Source organism: Hydra viridissima, unplaced genomic scaffold, assembly GCF_058129835.1.
Source record: "Hydra viridissima isolate aposymbiotic clone 2 unplaced genomic scaffold, HvirCarnegie_v1 scaffold_3, whole genome shotgun sequence".
Lineage (NCBI taxonomy): Eukaryota > Metazoa > Cnidaria > Hydrozoa > Anthoathecata > Hydridae > Hydra > Hydra viridissima.
This window is the reverse complement of record NW_028324302.1, coordinates 18,565,394-18,592,849: the sequence shown is the minus strand read 5'-3', so window position 1 is coordinate 18,592,849 and position 27,456 is coordinate 18,565,394. Positions and strand designations below refer to the sequence as shown.

At 30.8% G+C, this 27,456-nt stretch overlaps 4 protein-coding genes across 6 annotated transcripts; 3 read left to right on the top strand and 1 right to left on the bottom strand.

Annotated features, from left to right (window-relative positions):
- The first annotated feature begins 148 nt into the window (after positions 1 to 148).
- On the top strand, positions 149 to 4,633 carry LOC149891288 (patched domain-containing protein 3-like). 2 transcript variants are annotated; one of them, XR_016450902.1, is made up of 7 exons: positions 149 to 464; positions 705 to 812; positions 936 to 2,310; positions 2,421 to 3,360; positions 3,490 to 3,627; positions 3,832 to 4,073; positions 4,573 to 4,633. XR_016450902.1 is itself a non-coding variant. In XM_090082444.1 (6 exons), exons 2-6 carry the CDS (start codon positions 787 to 789, stop codon positions 3,969 to 3,971), a joined length of 2,619 nt encoding a protein of 872 aa, XP_089938570.1. In that variant the 5' UTR covers positions 149 to 464; positions 705 to 786; the 3' UTR covers positions 3,972 to 4,633. The 2 variants fall into 2 exon arrangements, 1 of the variants encoding a protein (XP_089938570.1); XM_090082444.1 differs by having other exon boundaries at positions 3,832 to 4,633.
- A 1,337-nt stretch (positions 4,634 to 5,970) lies between these two features.
- Positions 5,971 to 13,184, top strand: LOC149891287 (uncharacterized). The gene is made up of 6 exons (XM_090082068.1): positions 5,971 to 6,018; positions 7,164 to 7,404; positions 7,893 to 8,099; positions 8,798 to 10,464; positions 10,781 to 11,009; positions 12,606 to 13,184. The coding sequence occupies exons 1-6, from the start codon at positions 5,971 to 5,973 to the stop codon at positions 12,824 to 12,826; spliced, it is 2,613 nt and encodes an 870-aa protein (XP_089938194.1). The 3' UTR covers positions 12,827 to 13,184.
- Positions 13,185 to 19,101: 5,917 nt separating this feature from the next.
- LOC145202003 (patched domain-containing protein 3-like) lies at positions 19,102 to 23,163 on the top strand. 2 transcript variants are annotated; one of them, XM_090082481.1, is made up of 6 exons: positions 19,102 to 19,487; positions 19,728 to 19,835; positions 19,959 to 21,333; positions 21,444 to 22,383; positions 22,511 to 22,648; positions 22,853 to 23,163. In XM_090082481.1, exons 2-6 carry the CDS (start codon positions 19,810 to 19,812, stop codon positions 22,966 to 22,968), a joined length of 2,595 nt encoding a protein of 864 aa, XP_089938607.1. In that variant the 5' UTR covers positions 19,102 to 19,487; positions 19,728 to 19,809; the 3' UTR covers positions 22,969 to 23,163. The 2 variants fall into 2 exon arrangements, with proteins under 2 accessions (XP_089938607.1, XP_089938608.1); XM_090082482.1 differs by having other exon boundaries at positions 19,370 to 19,472.
- A 2,697-nt stretch (positions 23,164 to 25,860) lies between these two features.
- LOC145202459 (isocitrate dehydrogenase [NAD] subunit gamma, mitochondrial-like) lies at positions 25,861 to 27,413 on the bottom strand. Its single transcript, XM_080075410.2, has one exon. The coding sequence runs from the start codon at positions 27,068 to 27,070 to the stop codon at positions 25,904 to 25,906; it is 1,167 nt and encodes a 388-aa protein (XP_079931536.2). The 5' UTR covers positions 27,071 to 27,413; the 3' UTR covers positions 25,861 to 25,903.
- Positions 27,414 to 27,456: the final 43 nt, after the last annotated feature.

The following is a 27,456-nucleotide window of genomic DNA, read 5'->3' as shown; positions in this document are numbered from 1 at the left end:
TTTATAACTGCGACAGTTATTACGGTATGTTGATATGATCTAAAGAATCATTGGACAATTTTATCCGATTGTCTTACTTTAGCCAATAAGATTTACTTTCTGAAAATTAAACCAATGAAATTGCGGAGAGTTTGGCTACTTTTTGGCCACTTTCGGCCATTTCTGGATACTTTATGTAATATTTCAGGCTACCGTGTATCGCAAAATATTAGGCAACCCTGGCCTAAAGCTGCTTCACAATTTTAAATGTATCAAAATATTTATTGATCGGAGTTTATTTCATCGCAAGTTAATATTTTGAAGGTACTGCGTTGATAAATAAGAAGTTTTTCAAAAGACTTCGTCGTGAAAACTTAAAACAAAGTGTTTTTGTGATCACTTCAAGTTAACCCAAGAATCTTGCCACTCGCTGTTGTAAATCTTTAAAGAATCCTACAACAACTTCAAAAGTTTGTTTTTAACAGGTTAGTTTTATCATGGAAAAAAAAAAAACTATAAATTTTACTAAAGCTAAATTTTTTTTATTTTTTTATTTTTATTTTTGTTTTTTTTTTTTGTAGTTTTACAACTTATAAACTCCTGTTATTTTTTCAAATTATGAATAACGAAAATATCCAGCAGTAACAACGGTTTCAGCTGCTCACGTGATGACGATTGTGTCTTTAATTGGTCAAAGTCTTTTTCTTTTCTTTTTTTTTTTTCAGTTTGCTTGTTATTAATGTCCGTTAAACTAAAACGCGCTGAAGATGGAAACACGCAGATCAAACCGTTATTGAAAATAGAAAAATGGATAAGCACGTTGTCACAAAAAGGTTATTGTAGAATTCAAGTATCAGGAAAACCTCAATTATAAACTTATAGTTTGATAAACTATCAATTAATAGTTAAAACTAAATTATGATGATTACAACAAAAATAAATTCGCTTTTATTTAGATGGCGTTGTATGGTGGTATGGTACAGATTCTGTTTAATTCTCGACAAACTTTTACAGAATTTTTTTGAAAAGTTAGGTTTTCTTGTCTTCAACCATTCAAAAGAATTTGCTATCGTTGGCATAATTACCTCTTTAGCTTTAACTGCCGGGTTTTTTCGCATGCGGACGATCAACAGAGTAGAGGAGCTATACATTCCACAAACAAGTCAATCTCTTGTTGACTTGGATCGAGCGAGTGAGAATTTTATACTGAAGGTAACTGCAGAGGAGTTTATTATAAAGAATAAGTTAGGCAACTGGGCATTGACAAACGATGTTTTTGAGGCCGCTCTTGATGTCCACGAAGGCGTTATGTCAATTGAAGGCCTAGAGAGTGTGTGTATAAAAAATCACGCTGGTAAATGTTTTTCTCAAAATCCTTTAGAAATATTTCAGTTCAACAAATCTTTGCTTCATAATATTAACGATACCTTAAATGCGGTTTATAATGATAAAACAATGGTACTTAGCGACGGTGCAGTGGCAGGCTCAACTTTCTCCAATTTTTTTGCGTATTTTAATTACAACCAGAACATTCGGAAAATCACGAGAGCAGAAGCAGTCAGAGTAGTATATTTCGTTAGATACCCTGAAAATAGTAATCAACATTCCGAAAATTCAGCTTGGGAGGCAAAGTATGCTGAATACTTAACCAGAATGCAACGAAATCTAAGTGCTAGGGGTTTGACATTGTTGTATACATCAGGAAGAAGTCTTGATGACAGTGTATCAGAAGCGTCGCTAGGTGATCTGAAGCTCATAGCGTCATCGTTATTTTTCATGGTAACTTTTTGCACTTTTACACTATCAAAGTTTCGAAACTCGGTGAAGGGACATTTTTGGATTGGAAATTTCGGCTTGGTTACTCTGATGCTTGGAATTGGAGCAGCGTTTGGACTTGCTATGCTAGTCGGATTTCCATATGTCGCTTTTGCAGGCGCATTGCCATTTCTCATTATTGGAGTCGGAATCGACAACATGTTTATAATTCTAGACTGTTTGGATCGTCAAGATCCAAATCTCAGAGGCTCCGAGAGAGTTTCTAAAACAATGGGATATGTAGGCGCATCCATAACAATGACCACTCTAACTGATCTAATCGCATTCGGTGTTTCAATGGTTACTGATTTTCCTGTGATAAAATACTTTTGTTTGTACGCAGCTCTCAGCATTACGATCTGTTTTATATTGGTGATCACATTATTTTTGGCTATACTAACTTATGAAGTTCGTAGGATTGAAAGTGGTCGACAAGACTTTATATTTTGCTCAGTGAATAAAAGTTATTTAAAGAGCGATTCTTGGTCTGATAGCAACCAATCGATTTCCTCGAAGGTACTCGAATTCAAATAACTCTTCATGATGTGTTAAAAAAAAATCGATATTGCTTAACGCGTTATTTTATTATTATTTTTTTTATTATTGTTTTTTTTTTTTTACTTTAGCTAATGGAGGTGATAGCAACTTACTTGATGAAGCCCACTGTAAAATGGTTGGTATTTATTTCTTCAATTATTTTGTTAGCAGCTGGTGTGTATGGGTCAATAAATATTGACCAAAATTTTGACATCCTTGACCTTGGATTAAAAGGATCGCAGTTTTTAGAATTTTACAGCTACAGGAATAAAGCATATCCAAATGGTTACGAAGTAAGCATTCTATTAGATACTCCTGTTGACTACTCTGATTCTGAAATTCAGCAAAGCTACACAAATATTAGTTCTATTTCTCTGAATAATAAGTTCTTACTCAATAAAACGTCTAACTGGCTGCTAAGTTACTTAAAATGGGCCAACGAACTCAATTTCACTGTAAGTGGCGCCATGTTTTATTCCAATTTGCAGACGTTTCTTTATCAACATAAAGAATTTTACAGAGATATAAAATTTTATGCTAATGGCACAATTAGAGCAAGTAGAATTTGGGTATTTACCGGTGATAATCCAAGCTCTATCTTTAGGAAAGATATGATAATTTACATTAGAAAAGAACTCAAAAAAGTCACTAATTTACCCGTTTATCCTATACATATAATGTTTATCTACATTGAGCAATTTGTGATCATTTTGCGAGATACCATTCGGAATTTGTTAATATGCTCCCTATCTATAGTTGTAATTACACTGCCTTATTTGAAGCAACCGCTAGTCACTTTTCTTGTTTTTTGGGGCTTTATGTGTCTCATATTCGAGCTTATGGGTCTCATGTATATATGGAACGTTTCATTAAACTCATTATCGATGATTATTATTGTCATGGCAATAGGATTTTCAGTGGATTATTCAGCACACATTGCACATGCATTTACGATTTCAAAACTTGATACCCCTGAAAAACAAGTGATAGATGCGTTAAAAACGATGGGAACAAGTGTTTTTATGGGCGGTAAGAAGATTTCATTTGTCTGCTGTTAGAGTTTCAATTGTTGTATGTATTTTTATTGGTGGTTACATCTAATCTTTTTTTTTTTTTTGGTATTATTTTTATCTTGCTATCCTTACTTTTTGTTTAAAGGGACCAGCACGTTCGTCGGTGTTATAGCAACAGGATTTGCATCCAGTGAAATCTTTAAAATATTCTTTAAAATGGTGTTTGGGATTGTAACATTAGGCTTATTGCACGGATTAATTTTTTTACCTGTTCTGCTATCAAGTACGTTTTTTAGACCAGTTTTGGGTTTGAACATTCATACAACACTTAATATTTATAAATATTTAAAGGCCATAGATTTTGATAGTTAAGAGTTTTTTTATGAGTTTGTGTTTTAACTTTAATTTACACTAGGTTTACACTTTTGATTCGTCGAACCAATTTTTTTCATACTTCACATGACTTACAATACTTTCCTTTTAACAGTTTTTTGCCGTAACAACAACGAACCTCCAGTAAAGACCGACGATTTTCAAGTAGAAGTGAGATGTCTACAAGAGATGCACGAAAAACAAAACGATGAAACTCATCCACTTACTTCACCAGAATTAGTTAGATTAAAGTAAAAACTGAACTTAGAGTTCTCGTATTTACTTCTTATATAATAAGAGAAGACTGCTGATGTCAAGATGTTTTCTTGTTATTTGAACTTTAGGGTCTTTATTTTAGTTAGCCAATGTTACTAATCCAGAAGATTTCAAACTTACTGAGAAAAATGTTTATAACATCCATGCCCCTATTTTCCTTCTGATAACTAAAATAATAAAAATAAAACTACTAAAAAAAAAACTAAAACAAACAAAATATAAACGATTAAAAAAATAAAAATCCATTCTACTTTAAATCCTTTCTACTTTATCTAATAAAAATTTAAATCCTTTCTACTTTATCTTATAAAAATGTATATATAACTATTTCATATACTTACTTCAATTATAATATGATCTTAGCGATGATTATTTATCTTAATATGATTCTTTATGTAATATATCTTAACTAATAATTAAATTCCAAAAGGAAAAAAGTTTTAACTCGCTTCATGGATCTTTCTCCAATGGCCGCGTGCATTTTGAGAACGCGCTCTTTCAAAGCCTAGTAACTAATGACGAAACGACGTTAAACATTAAACATTAAACATTAAGCATTTCTGTACTAATTATATTATAGATTAGCCAATGTTGGTAATCCAGAAGATTTCAAACTTACTGAGAAAAATTGTATCTAGAAATTGTTTTATTTTTTTTGTTTAACCCATATACGATATTTGCTGCTAAAAATATGACACTTTTCCAAAGTATTATTTCTATAAAAATGATGCTTTGAAAAGCCTCGCTGTTTTTTCATATAAATTTTGTCTAGAAACCTATTTTTTCGAAAAATATTTTTCATCTGGTTTTTTATAGAACACAAAATAATGATAATAAAATTAATAATAGTAATAATCATAATAAAAGTAATGGTGATGATGATGATGATGATGATGATGATGATGATGATGATGACGATGATGATGATGATGATGATGATGATGATGATGATGATGATGATGATGATGATGATGATGATGATGATGATGATGATGATGATGATGTTTGGGAACGTTTGGGAACGTTTGGGAACATTTCTTCTTCTTAACAGTGGTCAGTTACGTGTTTCAGCAGGTTAATGAATTAGCTCAGACATCAAAGAAGTCTTAAAAACGGTTGGAGATTAACCTTCGAGAGTACTTGTTTGAGATGAGGCCTCCCAACTCCCCAGATATTAATCTTCTGAACGTTTTAAGTTGGGACATTTTTTAAAAGGATTTAAGCTTAAGTCCTACTCTGACAGAGTCCCTAAAAGTTGCCATTAACAGATCTAAGGCCAAGAAGACAGGATTAAATCAACGAGGCGTTCTCCTTAATGAGGTAATCATCAGGTTTGATTGTTATTGATGTCATCGAATCAAATATGAAACATTTTAGGTTTGAGAATGGTTTTTTATAAAATTATTTGAAACTATTTTTTTTATTTTGACTTTCATTTTAACTTTTTTCCAATGAACTGCTACTGTCAAACAACACTGAATTTTCCAAACAAAATTGTTTATAGGAAAAACGTCTCAGAATCCACATTTCTGTCGTTATAGTTTGAACCACTGGCAAAATCGTAAAAGGTTATATAAAGTTTGTTAAAAATGGGAAAAGACTATTAAGTTTTTTTGCATATCTTCAGCTTTGGCTTCCGGTTTGTAAATCCCCGAGTTTTGAATATCCCCGGACAACAGAGTTTCTTGAGGATTTGATTTTAGAAAATGTTTTTCTTTTTGACTCAACTGTTCAGCTGATTCTTAGATCAACTTTTCAGCTGAATTAATAAATTTAAATCAGTTAGCATATCTCCGCTAAATGTTTAGGGAGCTGATCCCCTTTTATAATTACTGTACTTGATTAGATCGCCTGTATCTATCTTTGAATCACTAGAAGAAGACGAAATCGGTAATACGTAAAGACACGGACATAGTGTTCAGGCTACAGATGCACTGCAAACCACGGTAGCCAGAAATATTAAATAAAGTATCAAGAAATGGCCAAAAGTGGCCAAAAAGTAGCCAAATTCTCCGCAATTTCATTGGTTTAATTTTCAGAAAGTAAATCTTATTGGCTAAAGTAAGACAATCGGATAAAATTGTCCGATGATTCTTTAGATCATATCAACATACCGTAATAACTGTCGCAGTTATAAAATAAATAAAAAAGTTCAGTTTACAAGCAAAGTAAATAAAAACTTTTTTTTGTGGATTCTTAAATTATAAACTCTTTATTAGAAAACAATTATTATTATTACTATTATTATTATTATTATTATTATTATTATATAATATATATATATATATATATATATATATATATATATATATATATATATATATATATATATATATATATATATATATATATATATATATATATATATATATATACACACACTTACATATACATGAAGACCACACTGGAAAAACAATCAAGCTACATTTTTATTGTTTTTGGGTTTTTGCCCCTGTTTTCGGCTGCAGTTTAACTATATATATATATATATATATATATATATATATATATATATATATATATATATATATATATATATATATATATATATATATATATATATATATATATATATATATATATATATATACACACACACACACACACACACACACATAATTGACTATATAACTAGAAAACCGATCAAATTACACAGATATTTAGCTTTACAAATAAGTGAACTATGGTGTTTTGAAGTTTAAAATCTAATTTACTCAAGAGAGAGATAGAGAGACTGTGGCTTAGGAAGGTCAAGAAAAATAAGGGGGCTAAAACAAAAATTAACTGGGCTGAAACAGCCAGAATTAGAATTAGAATAAAAAAAAGTTTTGAAGACTTGGGGGGCTTCCGCCCCCCTGTTCATACCCCAGTATGTAGCTTTTGCCGCATACTAATACTAACATAATTATCCATTTAATTAAAAGAAATACTATTTAAAACATGATTCTAATGTTATCGTCGTTTCTAACGTAATAATTCCTTTATAAAAAAATTGATGAAAAGTTGACAAAAGATTAGTTCTTTTCATGGAATAATGCCATGTAAGTTTTTATATAGATTGCTTCTTTTTTATATTAACTTGGGGTAAACATTTATTAAGAGAAATAAAACCATTAACAAATTTTTTTAAAAATTTATTCATTACACAATCGTTATATATCATCTTCAAAGTCATCAACATTTTCTGAAAATGAAGAGTCTCCAATTTCAGATTTATACACTATACCTGAACTAAAATTAGTCAGCATTTTTTTTGAGACAGTGAAATCTTTGCAGCACTTTCCTGAAAAAATCAGTCCTGATCCTATTCGTATAAGAGCATCTAACATATTTAGCGAAACTCTATTTCTGGCTTTTGTTTTAGTGGCAGATACAGGAGAGAATATCCTCTCAACTACAGCATTGCTGACAGGTGTTATCAAACAAGTTAAAGCGTAGTTTTCAAGGTTTTTAAAAGTATTATGCTGGAGTACACCTAGCCAGAACTGCTCAGTATCAGTTGGAAAGCCACCTACTTTAAATGGTTCTTCTTCTTTCCAATCTACAAATGGAATTTTCCGATACTGTTCTTCTATTAAACCCGAGTTATCAATTACTAGATGTAAAAAGGGCAGTTCAGGAAAATTGGGTCTTGATTCTGTACTTAAAATTATATCTGGATTCAATTTCGATAAATTTTTATGTCTCCATTGATGATGGTAGTCTAGATGATACTTGACTATAAGCTTCATCTAATACACACAGACATCTTTCTTTTACATTTTTTATTTTGATACAAGAGTCAATGCTATGATTGGACTTTTGTAAAAAAGAATCACATTCTTTTATAAATTTAGCACCAAAGTCAAAATTATATATATTCTTTTTGTTACTGCTAAAATTATAAGTTCTGCGCTTAAGGCTCATTTGAAACAAATTCATTTGTTTGTAAAGATCACAGGGATCAGCTTTTGTTTGCTAAAACAGACTATTCATTATTTCAAATTCGTGTACAACATGGAAATTCCTTGCTGCATTCAATTTCATTATATACTCTTGGCGTCCATGATCGATACAACTTCTTAAGGCAACTTTTAAATCATCGAATGAAAATTGAACCATTAGATGGTGAGGTTTTAACCTTTTTTTGTGTGTGCTCTAGTCTCTTTGTAATATCTTTATTTTACTTCTCTCATAACTACACATATTTTATAATTAATCTAAAAATAGAGTTTATAATCAGTTCAAAATTAGTAATATTGTATTAAGATTTTAGTTGTTATGAAAAGATGATAATAGAGGAGAAGTTTGTGTTATAAAGCCTAATTATTAAGTATTTAGTAAAAGAAAATGTAACTGGTCATTTTATTTTTTAAAAATGTAACTGGACATTTTATTGCCTCACTATTTATAAAAAGTTTATGTTACCTTAATTTGAGAATTGAAACACCAGTAATAAATTAGTCATCATTATAATCACATCATCAACTACTATTTAGCACAGCTTCATTTTTTTACAATGACAAGAATGAGAAAAAAGGTTGATAATACATATTGTTGACAAAGGTTTATACACATGTAATGCAGATGATGATCTTTAAAGGTTTAAAAGGTTTTTAAAGAAATAATTATAACTTTCAGTATTTAGAATATCTTATTGTCAAAACTTTAAAATGCTTGATCCAAAAGTTATGAATATCATGAATGACTTTTAAAGCAAGAACTGTTGAATCTGTTGCTTTTTTTTGTCTTTTAAGTTTATCTATTTTTCATCTTTTTAAGATTTTTTTAATTATAATTCTTTTAATTATAATTTTTTTAATTAGGTGAAATGAGAAATCGTTGGTTGGTTCATTCACCACAAAGTAGCGCAACTCAGAGTTGGGACTATCTGCTGGAATTAACATCTGATAAAAAACATTTTTATCAAGGCAAACTAAAGATTTTCCCTATATCTGTGTCTTTCCATATATTTGTAATGGCCAATATTTTTGGAAGACCAATTGTGGTGCTGTCTGAACAGCCAATCAATGATAATCAACAATATGGTGGCATTTACTTACCACTACTAAGAAATCATAATGATTGCATACGGTCTCCAATAGTACTTGTTTATGATAATAACAGTTTTTCACCTGCACTTAGCTGTGAAAGCGTAGACAGTGGGTTTTTCCTTTCACCTCTTCGTTATGCTGAATCTGCGTCTCACTGTGTTCCATTGGTTCACAAGAATTTAGTGCCCTTTAAAATTCATTTTCTGTTTCCTTCAGAGCTGAGAGATCAGGACAATATTCTCTCAATGTTTTTGGATATTTCATGTCTTGATGTAAAGAAAATAAAAGTAGCGTTTTTAACATTTAAAGCTCCTTTAGCACTTTCAACAGAACTTATGAATTCATTTTTAAAAGAGGCTGTTAAGTTTGTTAATGATGATCTACCTCCAAAAAATTCTAATTTCAATAATAGTTACAGAAGAATGGGAGGCTTTGAAAATTCGCTTTACACAGAAGGGCAATCTAACCAATTTTGTTTACCACCTGTGTCAGAGATACAATCAAGGTTGTATAACAGTGAAATAACTGAGACTAGTAATAAAGTCAGAGGAGTAACATTTCAAGAAGTAGATGTAAAACAGTGTCTAGCACGTTTGTGCACAGCTGTTGGATTAAGTAAATACAAGGGCTATTGCTATGAATGTTTTAATGAGATTTTCAAATCAAAAAAAAATGTTAATAAAAATGAAAATGATAAATATGATTTTGACCGTACTAAAGTGTTCTGCATTTTTGCCGGATGTGAATCTAATGTCAGCACAAAACATTCCACCCTTTGTGATTTGCATATGGGTGGTTTGAGAAAATGTTGCTTAAATGGTTGTGAAAATACTGCAGATGATAATGATGTTGGTTTGTGTTTAACTTGTTATCAAAATAACAAACATATTTTAAAATTTAATGAATCAACTTTTGTTACTAGTTCAGGTTCTAATAAGACAGATAAACATTTTGATGAGTTTTTGTCAATGATTCACAATTTACCACCATTACCTTCAACTGGCATAAATCCATTGTCTGAAGACCAAGCTCCAAGACATACAATTTATGGAAGTGGATATCCTCAAAACACATGTGAAATGAATAATACCCAGAGTTTTAAGTTACCCCCTTCTTTTCAAACATCAAATCAGCAAAGTTTTGAAAATAGTCAATCAAGTTTGATTTGGCAGAAACCATTTGTTGATAGTAACTATAAAACTTGCAAAAAGTGTAAGGTCAAAACTGCTGACTTAAATGACTTGTGTTTAAACTGTTTTCAAAGTTTTACCTGCAAAGAATGTGGTGAAAATACTAATGATGAATTAATTCAAGGTTTGCTATGCAATAAATGCTACATGATGCAACAAAAACATGTAGTTGAAACTAGTTTTAAGAATAATCTTCACAATGTAGCATATCACAGACAAGACTACAATTTACACGAATTCAAAAATCTGGTTTGTAAAATATTTGTAAATCTATTTGTATACCTTTTTCCCATCTACACACAAATTGTTCTCAACGGTATTGGAAAAGTAACTACTGATTTTTCTTCTAAAAAAAAACTTTTACATGTGTGTGTGGATGATAATTTAAAAAAAGGAAGATTGAATCAAACCTGAAAACATTGAATGTAGCTTTAAAGAAATAACATTACTAACACAATTTATTTAACATTAAAATTTTTTATCAGAAAAAAATAGGTGTAATTACAAGTTAACTTGCACGTGTATGATTTAAAACAAAACAAATAATCCAATCCTTCCTTTTTAGTCCAAAGATATGAGTCCTTGTTCAACTCCTGGCTGTATTTTATTTACTTCGCCGCCATTTTCTAAGTGTCATGTTTGTGAAAAAAAAGAAGGTGTGGCTGTGGAAAATTTCTTTGAAATAAAAAAATGTCTGAAATCACAATGTGACTTTTACGGGAGCCCTGAATACAATGGGTTGTGTTCAGGGTGTTTCATGGAACTGACCATCAAGGAATCAACCCAAAAGCAAAGTAGGTTCTTCAATTTTATCTTACCGTGTTTCTTTTACTTATAATAATAGCTGCATGACAATTATTATGGCCACCCTAACTTTTTTTAAAAAACCTTAGAAAAGCATGAATTTTTAATATTTGTTTTTAGTTTTTAATTGTGATACTCTCGTTTGCTATTTCCTTCTTTTAGCAACTTCCAAACGTTTTCTATTAATTTAAGGTCTTAGGAGTTTTCTGGGCAATCTAACAGTAGAATAATCTGTTAGAAAGTAAAATTTTTTAAATGATTTAGCCATATGGCATCTTGCCCCATCCTGCAAATATTTTACTTCATCTGGACAAAACCATTCTACTAGTTAGGGCAATAATTTCTTTCCAAGGACATTTTTGTACTACACTTGGTTCATCATTCCTTCAAATATGTATAGTCTTCCCCATTCTTTTTCACCAAATAGCGCACTAAATTATAACAAAAGTTGAACTGTCTGAATGATCCAACTGGATAAATGGTTTTCTCCAATTTTTCTCTTTTATCACTAAAGCATACCTAGAAAGTTAAAAAGGTAGTTTCACGTCATTAGTTATTTTAAAGTTGAATAAAAAGATAGATTCACGTCATTAGTTATTTGAAAGTTGAATAAAAGCCTGAAAGTATTATTGATTTCCAATCATCTTTACTTAAATTCCTCTAGTTTCTTGCTTGTTTTAATCTTTTTTGCATCATTTTATATCTCAACTTTGTTTGTTTTTTTTTGTTTTTGTTTTTGTTTTTTTTTTGGTCGTTCTTAATTACAACCAAGATCGTGAAGACAAAGTTGAACAATTTGCTTAGACGTTTTGATACCAGACTTGTTAAGTTTTCATCATTTGTTAATTGTTGGTTTTTGAGCATTATTTTGTTTAATATTCTTCGACTAAAAAATTTTTACCACATCACCTAATTCTTTTCGGGCTTACACTATCCATATATATTTTTTTTTCTAACATATTAGACAGATACCCAAGAAATATCACATCTTTTAGCAATATCTCTTTGAAAATAATTGCTATTAGTTAGCAGAGATATAATATTAGCTTTTTTTTTTGCAATGATAAATCTTTTTTTTTTTACCCATATCTACAAATAAAAAACGCTTATTAGATCTATACTTGATTGTTTCTTAAAACGCACATATTTTATAAGTTGTCTCTTAAAATCTACAAAAAACTGGTTTATGTTTAGAAAATTTGACTAAATATTTTACCTGATTTAAATACTTCAATGCTAAATTTAGAGAATTTTCAAAAAAATTCAGTATAAAATGCTGACTTCCACAACTTACATATTTGTAGAAAGATGTTACAAATTGACTGCCAGGTAGGCAAGGGCCGCCCGCAATATAAAATATATTTTATATTGTGGGCGACCAAATGAAATTAAATAATTTATAAGTAAAAATAAGAAAAATAATATACATTTAAATTTTATTAAAGTATATTTAAATCTTATTAGTTTCATAAGGTGGGCATAATAAACTGTCACACGGCTGTATAAGAATGAAAACCGCTTTGTGAGGTATTTTTAATGTGTACCTCTCTCTTTTGCATCTCTTTGTAATCGAGTGTAAAATTTAGCTTACCAACGCAAAGAGGAAAATGCACCAATAAAGCGAAATTATTCGCTCTCATCCTATCCCGATATGGTTTTAAGAGAAGAGTTAAATAATCCCATATTGGCTTCTTCCTATACATTTACAGGCGAAAATCCTTGTTTGACAAAAGGCTGCGCAAGCTTTGGTTCACGTCAGAAAAATGGGCTTTGCGACCGTTGCTATCACTCGAACTGGCAGAATTAATACTTCTAGTAGTCCTGGTTCTCACCACTTTTCTTTCTAACATCTTTTTTAATACAAATTACAAAAATGATGTTAATGTATAATTAATACATTTTAACTTAGTAATCAATGTTACTAAATAAGTTAATATGTAAGTATTATAATGTTAAACAAACGGTTTTGGAACCTTTTGTTTGCCTTTTGTTATTATTATTTTTTTAATATTCTTTTGAAATCGTTTTAGAATTCGTTTAGCAGTTTTTTATTATAATACAATTATTTCAATATTACATTATCAAATTTTTCTATATTCACAAATATAATCTGTAACTAAACAAATTAATTATTTTAAAACCATCAATATTTTGGTTGCACGTTATGAAATATTGGTTATTTCTAGTTTTAGAAATATGCCTTAATGGCATCAGTTTTCGTGGATTTTGTTTTAACCTTATACATAAAAATAAGTTAAATTTTAAAAAATCTCTCTAAAGACTTTATTTTATAAAATTGGGTCGATGAGTTTTTTTTTGACTCGTAATCGTGTTACTCTTTTCAAGGAACAATTACCTTCTAAAACATTTAACTGATTGGTATTCATTGAACAAATTATTTCTTTGAATTGTTAACTATCGAAAACTTAGCGAGCAAGCAAACCATTTTTAATAGTGATGCATTGAATGTAGGCTCTTCAATGTATTAAACGGAAAAATCCAGATCATGTGTATTACTAGCTTATGAGGTTTTATGGCACGCAAAATGACCATTCATCTCAAACTTTATTTTATATTGTAATAATAACTATTAACTATTTTGGTTTATAAATTTTATCCCCTAATATTTAAAATCCAAGCAAATTAGTAATGTTGTAAATGATCACTTATCGTGGTATGTTTTTGGGTTTCATATTTGTTAAATTTAAAATCGTTTATTCCAAACTCAGAGCTTTTGATATGCCATTTTAAACAATGATTTGCATAAGGAAATTGCTGTCGTAATTACAAATGTAGTGCAATTTGAACCTTGCAATGGTTTGAATGTGAATGAAGTTTCAGATTTAATACAAAATGAGCAGCGCTGAGTCGTGCACACTATCGATTCCTAAAACCTCATTACAAATGTAAGGCATCACATTTGTAATGAGGTTTTAGGAATCGATTGTGTGCACGACTCAGAGCTGCTCATTTTGTTTTACAATAAACAACAACAAAAAGCACAACTGATGACCGCAGCACGGTCATCAGATGAGCTTTTTGTTGTTGTTTATTGTAAAGATTGGAAACATCTATTAAGCTTTCAAGCTCCAGTATAGAACACTTATAGCTCTGTTATAATCGTTCGTCTGTATTTTTGTTGCAGCCTAAAAAATTCAACCATCAGATAAATGGTACAAACAATTGGCAAATGCAACTTGTAAGCTTATTGCCCACAGCAGCCATCGTTAAATTGAATTGTTTAAAGTTTCGAAACTGGTTATATCACAAACGATGCTCGCATTTGTTCTAATTTTCCTGTTTCATTTTCTCTGTTCCGACAGCTTCGAAGTGATTTATGTTAAATGATTTCGAAGCTGTCGGACAGAGGCAACGAATGCTTTAAATCCTTGTGGTTACTCATATATGAGGCGTGGAAGATTTTTAGTTTAGAAATTCTTTTTGTTCTTGCTTATTTTTTAGCTAACAAACCTTTTAAGTGAATTTTTTTAGTTCACAAAATGAATATTTAAAAAGTTTTAAAAAGATATGGTGGAGAGAGAAGATTTAAAGGAAGCGAAATGAGCTGAGGCAAGTAATACTAAACTCTCGTAATCGAACGCTTAAAGAGTTAAGAATCTGAAGCGTAGTAGAAAAAAAATATTTAAAAATGATTTCTTGAGAAAGTAAAAAAAATCAATGATGAGCAGGAATAAATTTAAAAAAAAGCTTTAATTTTGAAAAAGATCACATAAAGGTGTTAGTAAAAGGTTAATATTTACAAAACTGAGTTAAAATTCGAACGAGAAAGGATAACGTATGAATAGATGGTGTTAAGTGAAAATGTAACACAAATTATAGTTTTGGGTAATAAGGAAAAGGTGGGTAGCCCTGGAAAGCGGGTAACTCCGGTAACCTTTTAACGTAAAGCTAAAACAGAAGAAGTTATTTAAACTTAAGTACCACAAAAAGCACTCGTTTAGTAAACCTCTGTGCCATATACAAAATATCTGACGCAATGCACCAAAGCAATCGGTTGGGAGTGCAAATTATTGTTTAGTGACATCAGAAGAACGTATCGTTTTTGCATTACTTGTTACCGCATCTAATTTTTGTTAAAGCATTTGGCTTTTTTTTAATTTGTGATCAAATTCAATTTAAAATAATTATTTTTTTTGTTACTCTTCAAATATTTTTACTTAAATAGTTATTTGTAAATGCGGTATGATCAGTTGATACCGGACACCTGTTTGGACGGTACCTCCGGATAACTTTTCACATAATGAAAATTTACAACTTTTCACATTATTAAGGATTTATGTGTATACCTGGGGCTACATTCAACTTTAAGGTCTGAAGTTCCCGAAAAACGGTTTTTCGGTTCTTCGGTTCTTCGGTATTTTTCGGGGAATCGAAAGGAATCGAAGGTTTCGGTTCTTTATCAGAATCGGAATCGAAATTTACCGAAATTTCGAATCTTGCCTAAAATAAGGAATCGAAAAGAACCGAAGTTATTGGTTCCTTATCAAGTTAGGAACCGAAATTTACCGAAGGAACCGTTTTTCGGTAATTCCAGTCTCTGTTCAACTTGAATGTTGTGTTTCGTCATTTTTTTTTTTTTTTTTTTTTTTTTTTTTTTTTTAGTTAACAGCATTAAAAGCGGCATTCACCTATAAATAACAAAAATTCAAGCACACTGATTTTCAATTTGTTTTCAATTAGTAAATGACTAATATATATAATTCTAAATAATGGCGCTTTGAAAGTGGAAGCGTTCCCAAATAATATTTCAACCTTATATAACAGAAAACTGAATGTGAATTTTTTGAATTAAAAAAAAATAAGGTCAAAAACTGTTAAAATACTAATTCTTACAATTTCGGATACAGAATACGTTACCTTGGTCAAAGATTAAACTTAATGTTTCGCATTTCATGGTTTTAATAGTCCCGCAACCCTGAATCTGAAAATAATCTCATAATCCTGAGGGGTTTTATATTTATAGACTTGTAAATCTTCATTAATTTAAGAACTTTTATTTCGGTCAACTTACAAAATTTGCATTGATCTTACGTCTGCATTTACAGAGATCATGTTAAGACTAGTATCCAACCAGCACCGTGACCCTTAATCGTTAAGATTAACCGTATTTTCTCGTCTTGGGGCGTGAAAAAATCTTAGAATTGTATATCTTAGTGTACCTTAGTGTATGAACTTTAAGGTTTTCAGCGGGAAGATGTTCGAACAGCAATTTTTTTAAATCTGGTATAGTACGTGCAATGATACCAGCTAGAATTCAGGAAGTTCGTTATTTCTTAAAAAAATAAATGCCAGGCTTCTTTCTTGGGGAATTATTAGCATTAGTTACAGGGCGTAAGATGTGTCACCAGAATGTCATGGTTTTCAATATCAGATTAATTTAATAAGAAGAAAAAATGATAGAAATTAAATTGAAACTCTATTCAAAGTCAATTGTTATTTTATGTAAAGGATTAATTTATAAAACAACTTTTTTTTTTACCACAGTGAACTGAAGCTTCGTTAAATTAACTTAATCTTCAAATAACATTGAATTACTACAAAAAACATCTGCTATTATAAGGTTTAAAAAAATCTTCCAGCGTTTAGCAAATAACGCTGTTTAAATTTAACATCATTGTCAAAGTTTAAACTTTAATATTCAACATGAAATTGTAGTCATGTGACAAATTTTATTTAATTGCATAGCATAGACAATATATATTACAATTATACCACGTCTATACAACTCGGTGCAACTTAAAATATTTTGTTTTTATAATAACAGTCCATACTATAGGCCGTTATCATAAAAACAAAATATTTTAAGTTGCACCGAGTTGTGTGTAACATTTTAAATTGCACCGAGTTGTACGAGAAATAAAAAAGTTAAGAGTAAAAATTTATGTAAAAAATCAAAAATTGCAGATCTTTGATATAAAAACAACTTGAAACAAACAATATGAAAAGAAAGGTTATGCACGATGAAGAATTATTACTACTGGCAAAAGTTGTAGCGAGGGTCTGCTAATACAAGTTAGAAGAAGAACGGGTCGTCTCTCTTTTTGGCCTGCAAAGTGTCAATAACTAAGGCATTGGACAACTCATCCTAAAGGTGTCAATCAAGCTAAACTGGATAAAAAATTTACAAAGCGTCAGGTAACGACATCTCGTTAAATGCGAAAGTAAAGAGTAGTAAATTTCATGGGTGAGAAAAACACCGAAATGCACAGCGCAGATCCAATTATACATTCAAGAAAAGTAAGTCGCTGGTTAGTTAACCAACTTTAACCATACAATGTTTTTAGGAAAAGCTTGTCCTGTTTCTCCGCAAAAATAATTCTGTCACCAATTATGTTTTTGAGCAAATAAAGCGTCTGCATGTGAAAAGTGAGTACTACTTGGGTACAAAAAAGTATCAATTTTGTTTCGTATGATAACAACAAATTCCCCTCAAGCAAGACCAATTAAAGTTTCTTGGGGGAGGGGGGGAGAGGGGGGAGGGGCATTTTGCTGCGAAGATTTAGAAGAACAATTTCGTTGCCAAAACTAATCTAACCATAATCAATCCATTCAATTTATATCTTAAAGACCTCATTTTGATTAAGCTTCAAACCTCTTGCTCCGTGAAATCGTGCATATTTGCATTTCTGAAGAATTTTTTCATTTCATTTTGCTACACATTTAAACTTGAGCGACAAATTATTGTAATTATACTTGTTGCGACAAAATGAAAATAAAAAACTAATTTAATAGTGTCTAAAGTCCTCTAAAAAACCCTTTATTTTCTTGAACACACTTTTTGGGGAGCTACAAGAATGAAGGAGCAACGGAAAAATGGTTTAAATTTATTAATTTATTGAATTTATATTACTTTTATTTAAATAGCAGACGGGACCTTAATATTCCACTGAGGAAAGGAGGGTTACTTTACACTGACACAGCATTGCTTTTAACTGAAATTTTCACTAGAAAAATTTTAAAATATATTTTTGATACAAGATTTAAAGATAAAATAACTTTTTTCACTTTATTATTTTTAGCATTGCAGTTTAAAGCTTGTAGAACTTTTAGATTTGAACGCTTGAAAGATGTTATCTTTCAAGCGTTCCGTTCACAAAGACAAACTCTTTCTATAATTACTTGCAACGTGAATGTCCCTCTCTATAACAGCTTGCAACATGAATGTTTATCATTCGAATATCTAGAAGAATATTCACGTTCAGTTTAGAGTTCGGGATTTGTTAATAAAATACTCGTTCTTTCAAAAATCTCCGAATATGTAAATCTGGGGCCGTCAGATCAGAGAAACAAAACAACGAGCGAAACTCCGCATTTAAATAAATTATTCTTTCCCCGAAAGTTTTCCTTAGCAGCTGCATGGTCTATTGGGCTGATTGAGCATTTCTCCCGTCTTGGTGCCATCATATTTTTAGGTGTGTTCTAAACAGCAGGAAGTACCAAGTTTCTCAACATTTGTCAATATATTAATTGCGATAGCTTTCCCATTATCATTCTGGAAGAAGTATGGCTGGTTTTTACGAAGGAATATCTTTCGATAAAATGTCGCATCTATGCTCTCTGACTAAGAACAATGGAGCCCTGATGTTTAACGCAAAGTTCAGCGGTTTTACACGTTGTCGTTAATTTACTGATAATTTATTTCCGATATATATATATATATATATATATATATATATATATATATATATATATATATATATATATATATATATATATATATATATATATATATATATGTAATATATGTAATACATGTAATAAATAACGCAACGTTAGCTCAAAGTTTTTACGACGAGGAATGATCGAAAAATGTTCTGCGATATTTCTAAATTTCTATTTTTATTTGCTTTCAAACTTTAGAAGCGTAAGTTCTTCTTTTGAATAATAAGTTAACGAAATATAAGTTTCTAAAAACTTATATTTCGTTAACTTATTATTCAAAAGAAGAACTTTTTTTTTTGCACTGTATAAAAATTAATGGGAAAAACTATATGCGCCTGATGCGCTTCAGAAATGCGTAACGGAAAAGCGTGCGCACGATGAAGTTCAGTTTTAAAAAAAAATAAGCAGCAAAGTAATTTTATTTTGAGCATGAAGAAATTCGTAAAATAAAAGCGGGAAATGAAATCCAAACTCAAAGGATCTTATGTCTTTAAAAAGATTTTATTGGTTGCTAAGTTATGATTAATTGATGTAACATATAAAGCCTAAAGCTGCTTCACAATTTTAAATGGATCAAAATATTTATTGATCAGTGTTTATTTCATCGCAAGTTAATATTTTGAAGGTACTGTGTTGATAAATTAGAGGTTTTTCAAAAACTTCGTCGTGGAAACTTAAAACAAAGTGTTTTTGTGATCACTTCAAGTTAACCCAAGAATCTTGCCACTCGCTGTTGTAAATCTTTAAAGAATCCTACAACCACTTCAAAAGTTTGTTTTTAACAGGTTAGTTTTATCATGGAAAAAAAAAAAACTATAAATTTTACTAAAGCTAAATTTTTTTTATTTTTTTATTTTTATTTTTGTTTTTTTTTTTTGTAGTTTTACAACTTATAAACTCCTGTTATTTTTTCAAATTATGAATAACGAAAATATCCAGCAGTAACAACGGTTTCAGCTGCTCACGTGATGACGATTGTGTCTTTAATTGGTCAAAGTCTTTTTCTTTTCTTTTTTTTTTTTCAGTTTGCTTGTTATTAATGTCCGTTAAACTAAAACGCGCTGAAGATGGAAACACGCAGATCAAACCGTTATTGAAAATAGAAAAATGGATAAGCACGTTGTCACAAAAAGGTTATTGTAGAATTCAAGTATCAGGAAAATCTCAATTATAAACTTATAGTTTGATAAACTATCAATTAATAGTTAAAACTAAATTATGATGATTACAACAAAAATAAATTCGCTTTTATTTAGATGGCGTTGTATGGTGGTATGGTACAGATTCTGTTTAATTCTCGACAAACTTTTACAGAATTTTTTTGAAAAGTTAGGTTTTCTTGTCTTCAACCATTCAAAAGAATTTGCTATCGTTGGCATAATTACCTCTTTAGCTTTAACTGCCGGGTTTTTTCGCATGCGGACGATCAACAGAGTAGAGGAGCTATACATTCCACAAACAAGTCAATCTCTTGTTGACTTGGATCGAGCGAGTGAGAATTTTATACTGAAGGTAACTGCAGAGGAGTTTATTATAAAGAATAAGTTAGGCAACTGGGCATTGACAAACGATGTTTTTGAGGCCGCTCTTGATGTCCACGAAGGCGTTATGTCAATTGAAGGCCTAGAGAGTGTGTGTATAAAAAATCACGCTGGTAAATGTTTTTCTCAAAATCCTTTAGAAATATTTCAGTTCAACAAATCTTTGCTTCATAATATTAGCGATACCTTAAATGCGGTTTATAATGATAAAACGGTGGTACTTAGCGACGGTGCAGTGGCAGGCTCAACTTTCTCCAATTTTTTTGCGTATTTTAATTACGACCAGAACATTCGGAAAATCACGAGAGCAGAAGCAGTCAGAGTAGTATATTTCGTTAGATACCCTGAAAATAGTAATCAACATTCCGAAAATTCAGCTTGGGAGGCAAAGTATGCTGAATACTTAACCAGAATGCAACGAAATCTAAGTGCTAGAGGTTTGACAATGTTGTATACATCAGGAAGAAGTCTTGATGACAGTGTATCAGAAGCGTCGCTAGGTGATCTGAAGCTCATAGCGTCATCGTTATTTTTCATGGTAACTTTTTGCACTTTTACACTATCAAAGTTTCGAAACTCGGTGAAGGGACATTTTTGGATTGGAAATTTCGGCTTGGTTACTCTGATGCTTGGAATTGGAGCAGCGTTTGGACTAGTTATGCTAGTCGGATTTCCTTATGTTGCTTTTGCAGGCGTATTGCCATTTCTCATTATTGGGGTCGGAATCGACAACATGTTTATAATTCTAGACTGTTTGGATCGTCAAGATCCAAATCTCAGAGGCTCCGAGAGAGTTTCTAAAACAATGGGATATGTAGGCGCATCCATAACAATGACCACTCTAACTGATCTAATCGCATTCGGTGTTTCAATGGTTACTGATTTTCCTGCGATAAAATACTTTTGTTTGTACGCAGCTCTCAGCATTACGATCTGTTTTATATTGGTGATCACATTATTTTTGGCTATACTAACTTATGAAGTTCGTAGGATTGAAAGTGGTCGACAAGACTTTATATTTTGCTCAGTGAATAAAAGTTATTTAAAGAGCGATTCTTGGTCTGATAGAAACCAATCGATTTCCTCGAAGGTACTCAAATTCAAATAACTCTTTGTGATATGTTAAAAAAAAATCGATATTGCTCAACGCGTTATTTTATTATTATTTTTTTTATTATTGTTTTTTTTTTTTTACTTTAGCTAATGGAGGTAATAGCACGTTACTTGATGAAGCCCACTGTAAAATGGTTGGTATTTATTTCTTCAATTGTTTTGTTAGCAGCTGGTGTGTATGGGTCAATAAATATTGACCAAAGTTTTGACATCCTTGATCTTGGATTAAAAGGATCGCAGTTTTTAGAATTTTACAGCTACAGGAACAAAGCATATCCTAATGGTTACGAAGTAAGCATTCTATTAGATACTCCTGTTGACTACTCTGATTCTGAAATTCAGCAAAGCTACACAAATATTAGTTCTATTTCTCTGAATAATAAGTTCTTACTCAATAAAACGTCTAACTGGCTGCTAAGTTACTTAAAATGGGCCAACGAACTCAATTTCACTGTAAGTGGCGCCATGTTTTATTCCAATTTGCAGACGTTTCTTTATCAACATAAAGAATTTTACAGAGATATAAAATTTTATGCTAATGGCACAATTAGAGCAAGTAGAATTTGGGTATTTACCGGTGATAATCCAAGCTCTATCTTTAGGAAAGATATGATAATTTACATTAGAAAAGAACTCAAAAAAGTCACTAATTTACCCGTTTATCCTATACATATAATGTTTATCTACATTGAGCAATTTGTGATCATTTTGCGAGATACCATTCGGAATTTGTTAATATGCTCCCTATCTATAGTTGTAATTACACTGCCTTATTTGAAGCAACCGCTAGTCACTTTTCTTGTTTTTTGGGGCTTTATGTGTCTCATATTCGAGCTTTTGGGTCTCATGTATATATGGAACGTTTCACTAAACTCAATATCGATGATTATTATTGTCATGGCAATAGGATTTGCAGTGGATTATTCAGCACACGTTGCACATGCATTTACGATTTCAAAACTTGATACCCCTGAAAAACAAGTGATAGATGCGTTAAAAACGATGGGAACAAGTGTGTTTATGGGCGGTAAGAAGATTTCATTTGTCTGCTGTTAGAGTTTTAATTGTTGTATGTAATTTTATTGGTGGTTACATCTAATCTTTTTTTATTTTGTTATTATTTTTATCTTGCTATCCTTACTTTTTGTTCAAAGGGACCAGCACGTTCGTCGGTGTTATAGCAACAGGATTTGCATCCAGTGAAATCTTTAAAATATTCTTTAAAATGGTGTTTGGGATTGTAACATTAGGCTTATTGCACGGATTAATTTTTTTACCTGTTCTGCTATCAAGTACGTTTTTTAGACCAGTTTTGGGTTTGAACATTCATACAACACTTAATATTTATAAATATTTAAAGGCCATAGATTTTGATACTTAAGAGTTTTTTTATGATTTTGTGTTTTAACTTTAATTTACACTAGGTTTACACTTTTGATTCGTCGAACCAATTTTTTTCATACTTCACATGACTTACAATACTTTCCTTTTAACAGTTTTTTGCCGTAACAACAACGAACCTCCAGTAAAGACCGACGATCTTCAAGTAGAAGTGAGATGTCTAGAAGAAATGCACGAAAAACAAAACGATGAAACTCATCCACTAACTTGATCAGAATAAGTTAGAATAAAGTAAAAACTGAACTTTGAGTTGTCGCTTTTCGTACTTCCACTTCTTATATGATAAAAGAAGACCACTCATGTCAAGATGTTTACTTGTTGTTTCAACTTTAGGGTCTTTATTTTAGTTAGCCAATGTTACTAATCCAGAAGATTTCAAACTTACTGAGAAAAATTGTATCTAGAAGTTGTTTTGTTTTTTTTGTTTAACCCATATACGATATTTGCTGCTAAAAATATGACACTTTTCCAAAGTATTATTTCTATAAAAATGATGCTTTGAAAAGCCTCGCTGTTTTTTCATATAAATTTTGTCTAGAAACCTATTTTTTCGAAAAATATTTTTCATCTGGTTTTTTATAGAACACAAAATAATGATAATAAAATTAATAATAGTAATAATCATAATAAAAGTAATGGTGATGATGATGATGATGATGATGATGATGATGATGATGATGATGATGATGATGATGATGACGATGATGATGATGATGATGATGATGATGATGATGATGATGATGATGATGATGATGATGATGATGATGATGATGATGATGATGATGATGATGATGATGATGATGTTTGGGAACGTTTGGGAACATTTCTTCTTCTCAACAGTGGTCAGTTACGTGTTTCAGCAGGTTAATGAATTAGCTCAGACATCAAAGAAGTCTTAAAAACGGTTGGAGATTAACCTTCGAGAGTACTTGCTTGAGATGAGGCCTCCCAACTCCCCAGATATTAATCTTCTGAACGTTTTAAGTTGGGACATTTTTTAAAAGGATTTAAGCTTAAGTCCTACTCTGACAGAGTCCCTAAAAGTTGCCATTAACAGATCTAAGGCCAAGAAGACAGGATTAAATCAACGAGGCGTTCTCCTTAATGAGGTAATCATCAGGTTTGATTGTTATTGATGTCATCGAATCAAATATGAAACATTTTAGGTTTGAGAATGGTTTTTTATAAAATTATTTGAAACTATTTTTTTTATTTTGACTTTCATTTTAACTTTTTTCCAATGAACTGCTACTGTCAAACAACACTGAATTTTCCAAACAAAATTGTTTATAGGAAAAACGTCTCAGAATCCTCATTTCTGTCGTTATAGTTTGAACCACTGGCAAAATCGTAAAAGGTTATATAAAGTTTGTTAAAAATGGGAAAAGACTATTAAGTTTTTTTGCATATCTTCAGCTTTGGCTTCCGGTTTGTAAATCCCCGAGTTTTGTATATCCCCGGACAACAGAGTTTCTTGAGGATTTGATTTTAGAAAATGTTTTTCTTTTTGACTCAACTGTTCAGCTGATTCTTAGATCAACTTTTCAGCTGAATTATTAAATTTAAATCAGTTAGCATATCTCCGCTAAATGTTTAGGGAGCTGATCCCCTTTCATAATTACTGTACTTGATTGGATCGCCTGTATCTATCTTTGAATCACTAGTGGAAGAAGAAATCGGTAATATGTAAAGACACGGACATTTTGTGCAGGCTTCAGATGCAGTGATCCTTGGTACTGCAAACCCTTTTAGAATCGATGTAGCTCTGTAGAGAATTACAGGAAGGAAATTTGCGTGGCCGGAATATTCAGCACCATAACACTTACCCAACACGTGTTATATCTAGAGTTCCAGACTTAACAGTAGAAGTTAATTTTAGTAATACGAACTGCCATCTATCTACTGATCCTAACATTTCAAGTCTTTCAAATATTTAACCAATATTTTTTTTATGGTTGTTGCATTTACAGGATAAGTGGCTGACTATATCTGAGAATAGGCCGTAGAAGTACAAGTTAAAATGGCTAAAACTGAAAAGTTATGTTTTTAAACTTGTACCAATAAGGACTGGAACTCTAGATATCATATTTTAGAAAAAAAACTGAAATAATTATTTTAACGTTTTTTGTTGTTGTTGTTGTTTCTTTTGTTTCTAAAAACTCGAGACCTAGTTAAATTAAATTTTGTTAGTAAAATATATTTTCACGTGTTTTTTGCAGTTTTTTAAATCAGGTTATTTTACAAAGTGATATGATGAAGTAAGATTTTAATCTCCCTCCAAGCTCTTCCGTGTTTACTCAACATTTGCACGTCAATTTCTACTTTTTGTGATGGTAATTTAAAAAATATCAGTTAATTTTTACCGCTTTAATTTTGCCACACAGTAAAATATTTACGCAGTAGAATATTTACACAGTAAAACATTAGCTGGTAATAGCCATGTTTAACATTAATTTTAGATTTTTAGTTAAACTTTCTCGTAAAATTCTCTACATTTAGCAAAATAGAGTTAGGCCAGATGATACCTTTAAAAAAGTCCATGTCGTCGTGTCACTAGACTCACCTGTAAATAAACCATTTGTTTTTTTGGGATGAATGCATTGTTCAAACGTCTCATAAAAAAACGTCTACTTTAGCAATTTGTTTTTAAATTTGCGTTTAGCAATTCAAAATTTTTACCATATAAATAAATTTTGTTTTAGAAGATATAACCAAATAAGCAAATCTTCTCAAGTCAAATCTTCTTCAAGTCAAATCTTCTTCAAGATTAGAAATAAAAAAAATTTAAAAAACTGCAGTTAAAAAAGTCATGTTAATTTTTCAAAAACTAAATAAATAATAATTTTGATTTGAACATGCAGATAATTACTGTGTACAGTACTGTGTCTACAACCCAAAATATTTTGATTATTAAAAAATCAAATGTAATCATTTAGTCATATTTTTAACTATTAACAGTTCTTTTGATCAATTTCACAAACAATCTTTTTAAAAAAATGAAGCTTTTTTCTGATCAGTCTATTTAAATAAAAATTGTTATTTGTATTTTGGATAAGGATAATATTTTTCATTTTTTAAAATCTCAAGACATCAATAAGTAGAATTAAAAACATGATTGTTATTGATAAACTATTACATACATTATATTACTTTTTCATTTGCACTTTTCTTTTGTATCTACATTCTTCAACTTCTTTTATAAGAATTTGGAAGAATTCAGATGTAGAAGTGTTCCCACCGATATCTTTTGTGCGTGCTTGGTTTGAAGTGACAATTTTATGAATACATGATTCTATAAGGTGTGCATGCTTAGGTAATTGAAGGTGATACAGCATGGCTGTTGCAGCAAAAAGCATACTCATTGGATTAGCAACATTTTTTGTTACAATATCCATTCCACTATTTCTTGTTCCTGATTCAAAAACATGAATACCTCTTCCATGATTTTCACCATGAGGTAATCCGGGCCCACCTACTAATGCTGCTGCAATGTTTGTCAGAACATTTCCATAAAGATTAGGTGTAACTATAACATCAAATTGCTCAGGCTTAGAAACCATTTGCATAGCACAATTGTCAATGATCATGTCATTAAAATCAATCTCAGGGTAACCTTCTGCGACTTCTCTACAAACTTTTAGAAACAGTCCATCACTCAACTTCATTATGTTGGCTTTATGAACTGCAGTAACTTTTCTTCTATTGTTTTTTACAGCATACTTAAATGCATAATGAGCAATACGCTCTGATTTTTTTCGAGTAATAATTTTTATCATCTCAATTACACCAGGTATGTTTTCATGCTCTAAGTTAGTGTATTCACCTTCTGTATTTTCTCTAACAACAATCAAATCCACATTATTGTGACGAGTAATAATGCTTGGATAAGATTTAAATTTAACTACATTTGCGTATAGGTCCAACTCGTGACGAAGTAAAACGTTATACGATTTACCCCCAGTTCCCATACTAGTCGCCCAATTACCTTTTAAGGCTGTTCCATTTCTTATCACTGATGTTTTTATGTCATTGAATGATTTCATTTTTTCTTCCTTCGTATCTCCAGTTAGGTAACATTCTTCAAAATCGACTGGAACACCAGCATTCTGAAAAACCTCTTCTATTCCTAGTATCAAAGATTGACCAATTCCATCAGCTGGTATTAATGAAACCGTGTGTCTACCACCATATGTAGCATCTGGAACATAACTATTGTAATGAGAAACTTTATTTACTAAATATTCTGGCCTTGAGAGCAGTCCTGAGATCAAACGACGACTACAGACTCTTGAAGATTGCAAGAGTGTAGCCATTTTGCATGTTTTGAAACGTCTGTTTATTTTATCTCCGTTAGTTCGGTTAATACCCCGTTCACATTAAAATGGCATTTTTAATAAAACTTGCTTCACGTAAAACAATTTCTTTGCATTTTTTAACAATGTTTCTTAGATATTCACTTTTTTGTTTCTTCATTATTTTATTCTATCTGAATCTCTGTATATTTTCTAATTAAATTTATATTTCTTGTTTTGTCTTCATTTTTAAGTACTTTTTCTTAAAAAAGAAGTATACTTCTATACAACATCGAGAGGTTGTTTTATTTAAACAGCTTTTAAAGTAACTTGATTAAACCTAAACTCGTTTTAGTTTGGTGTAAATGCCAAAACATTAAATGTGTCTAAAATAATATAAAACTGTG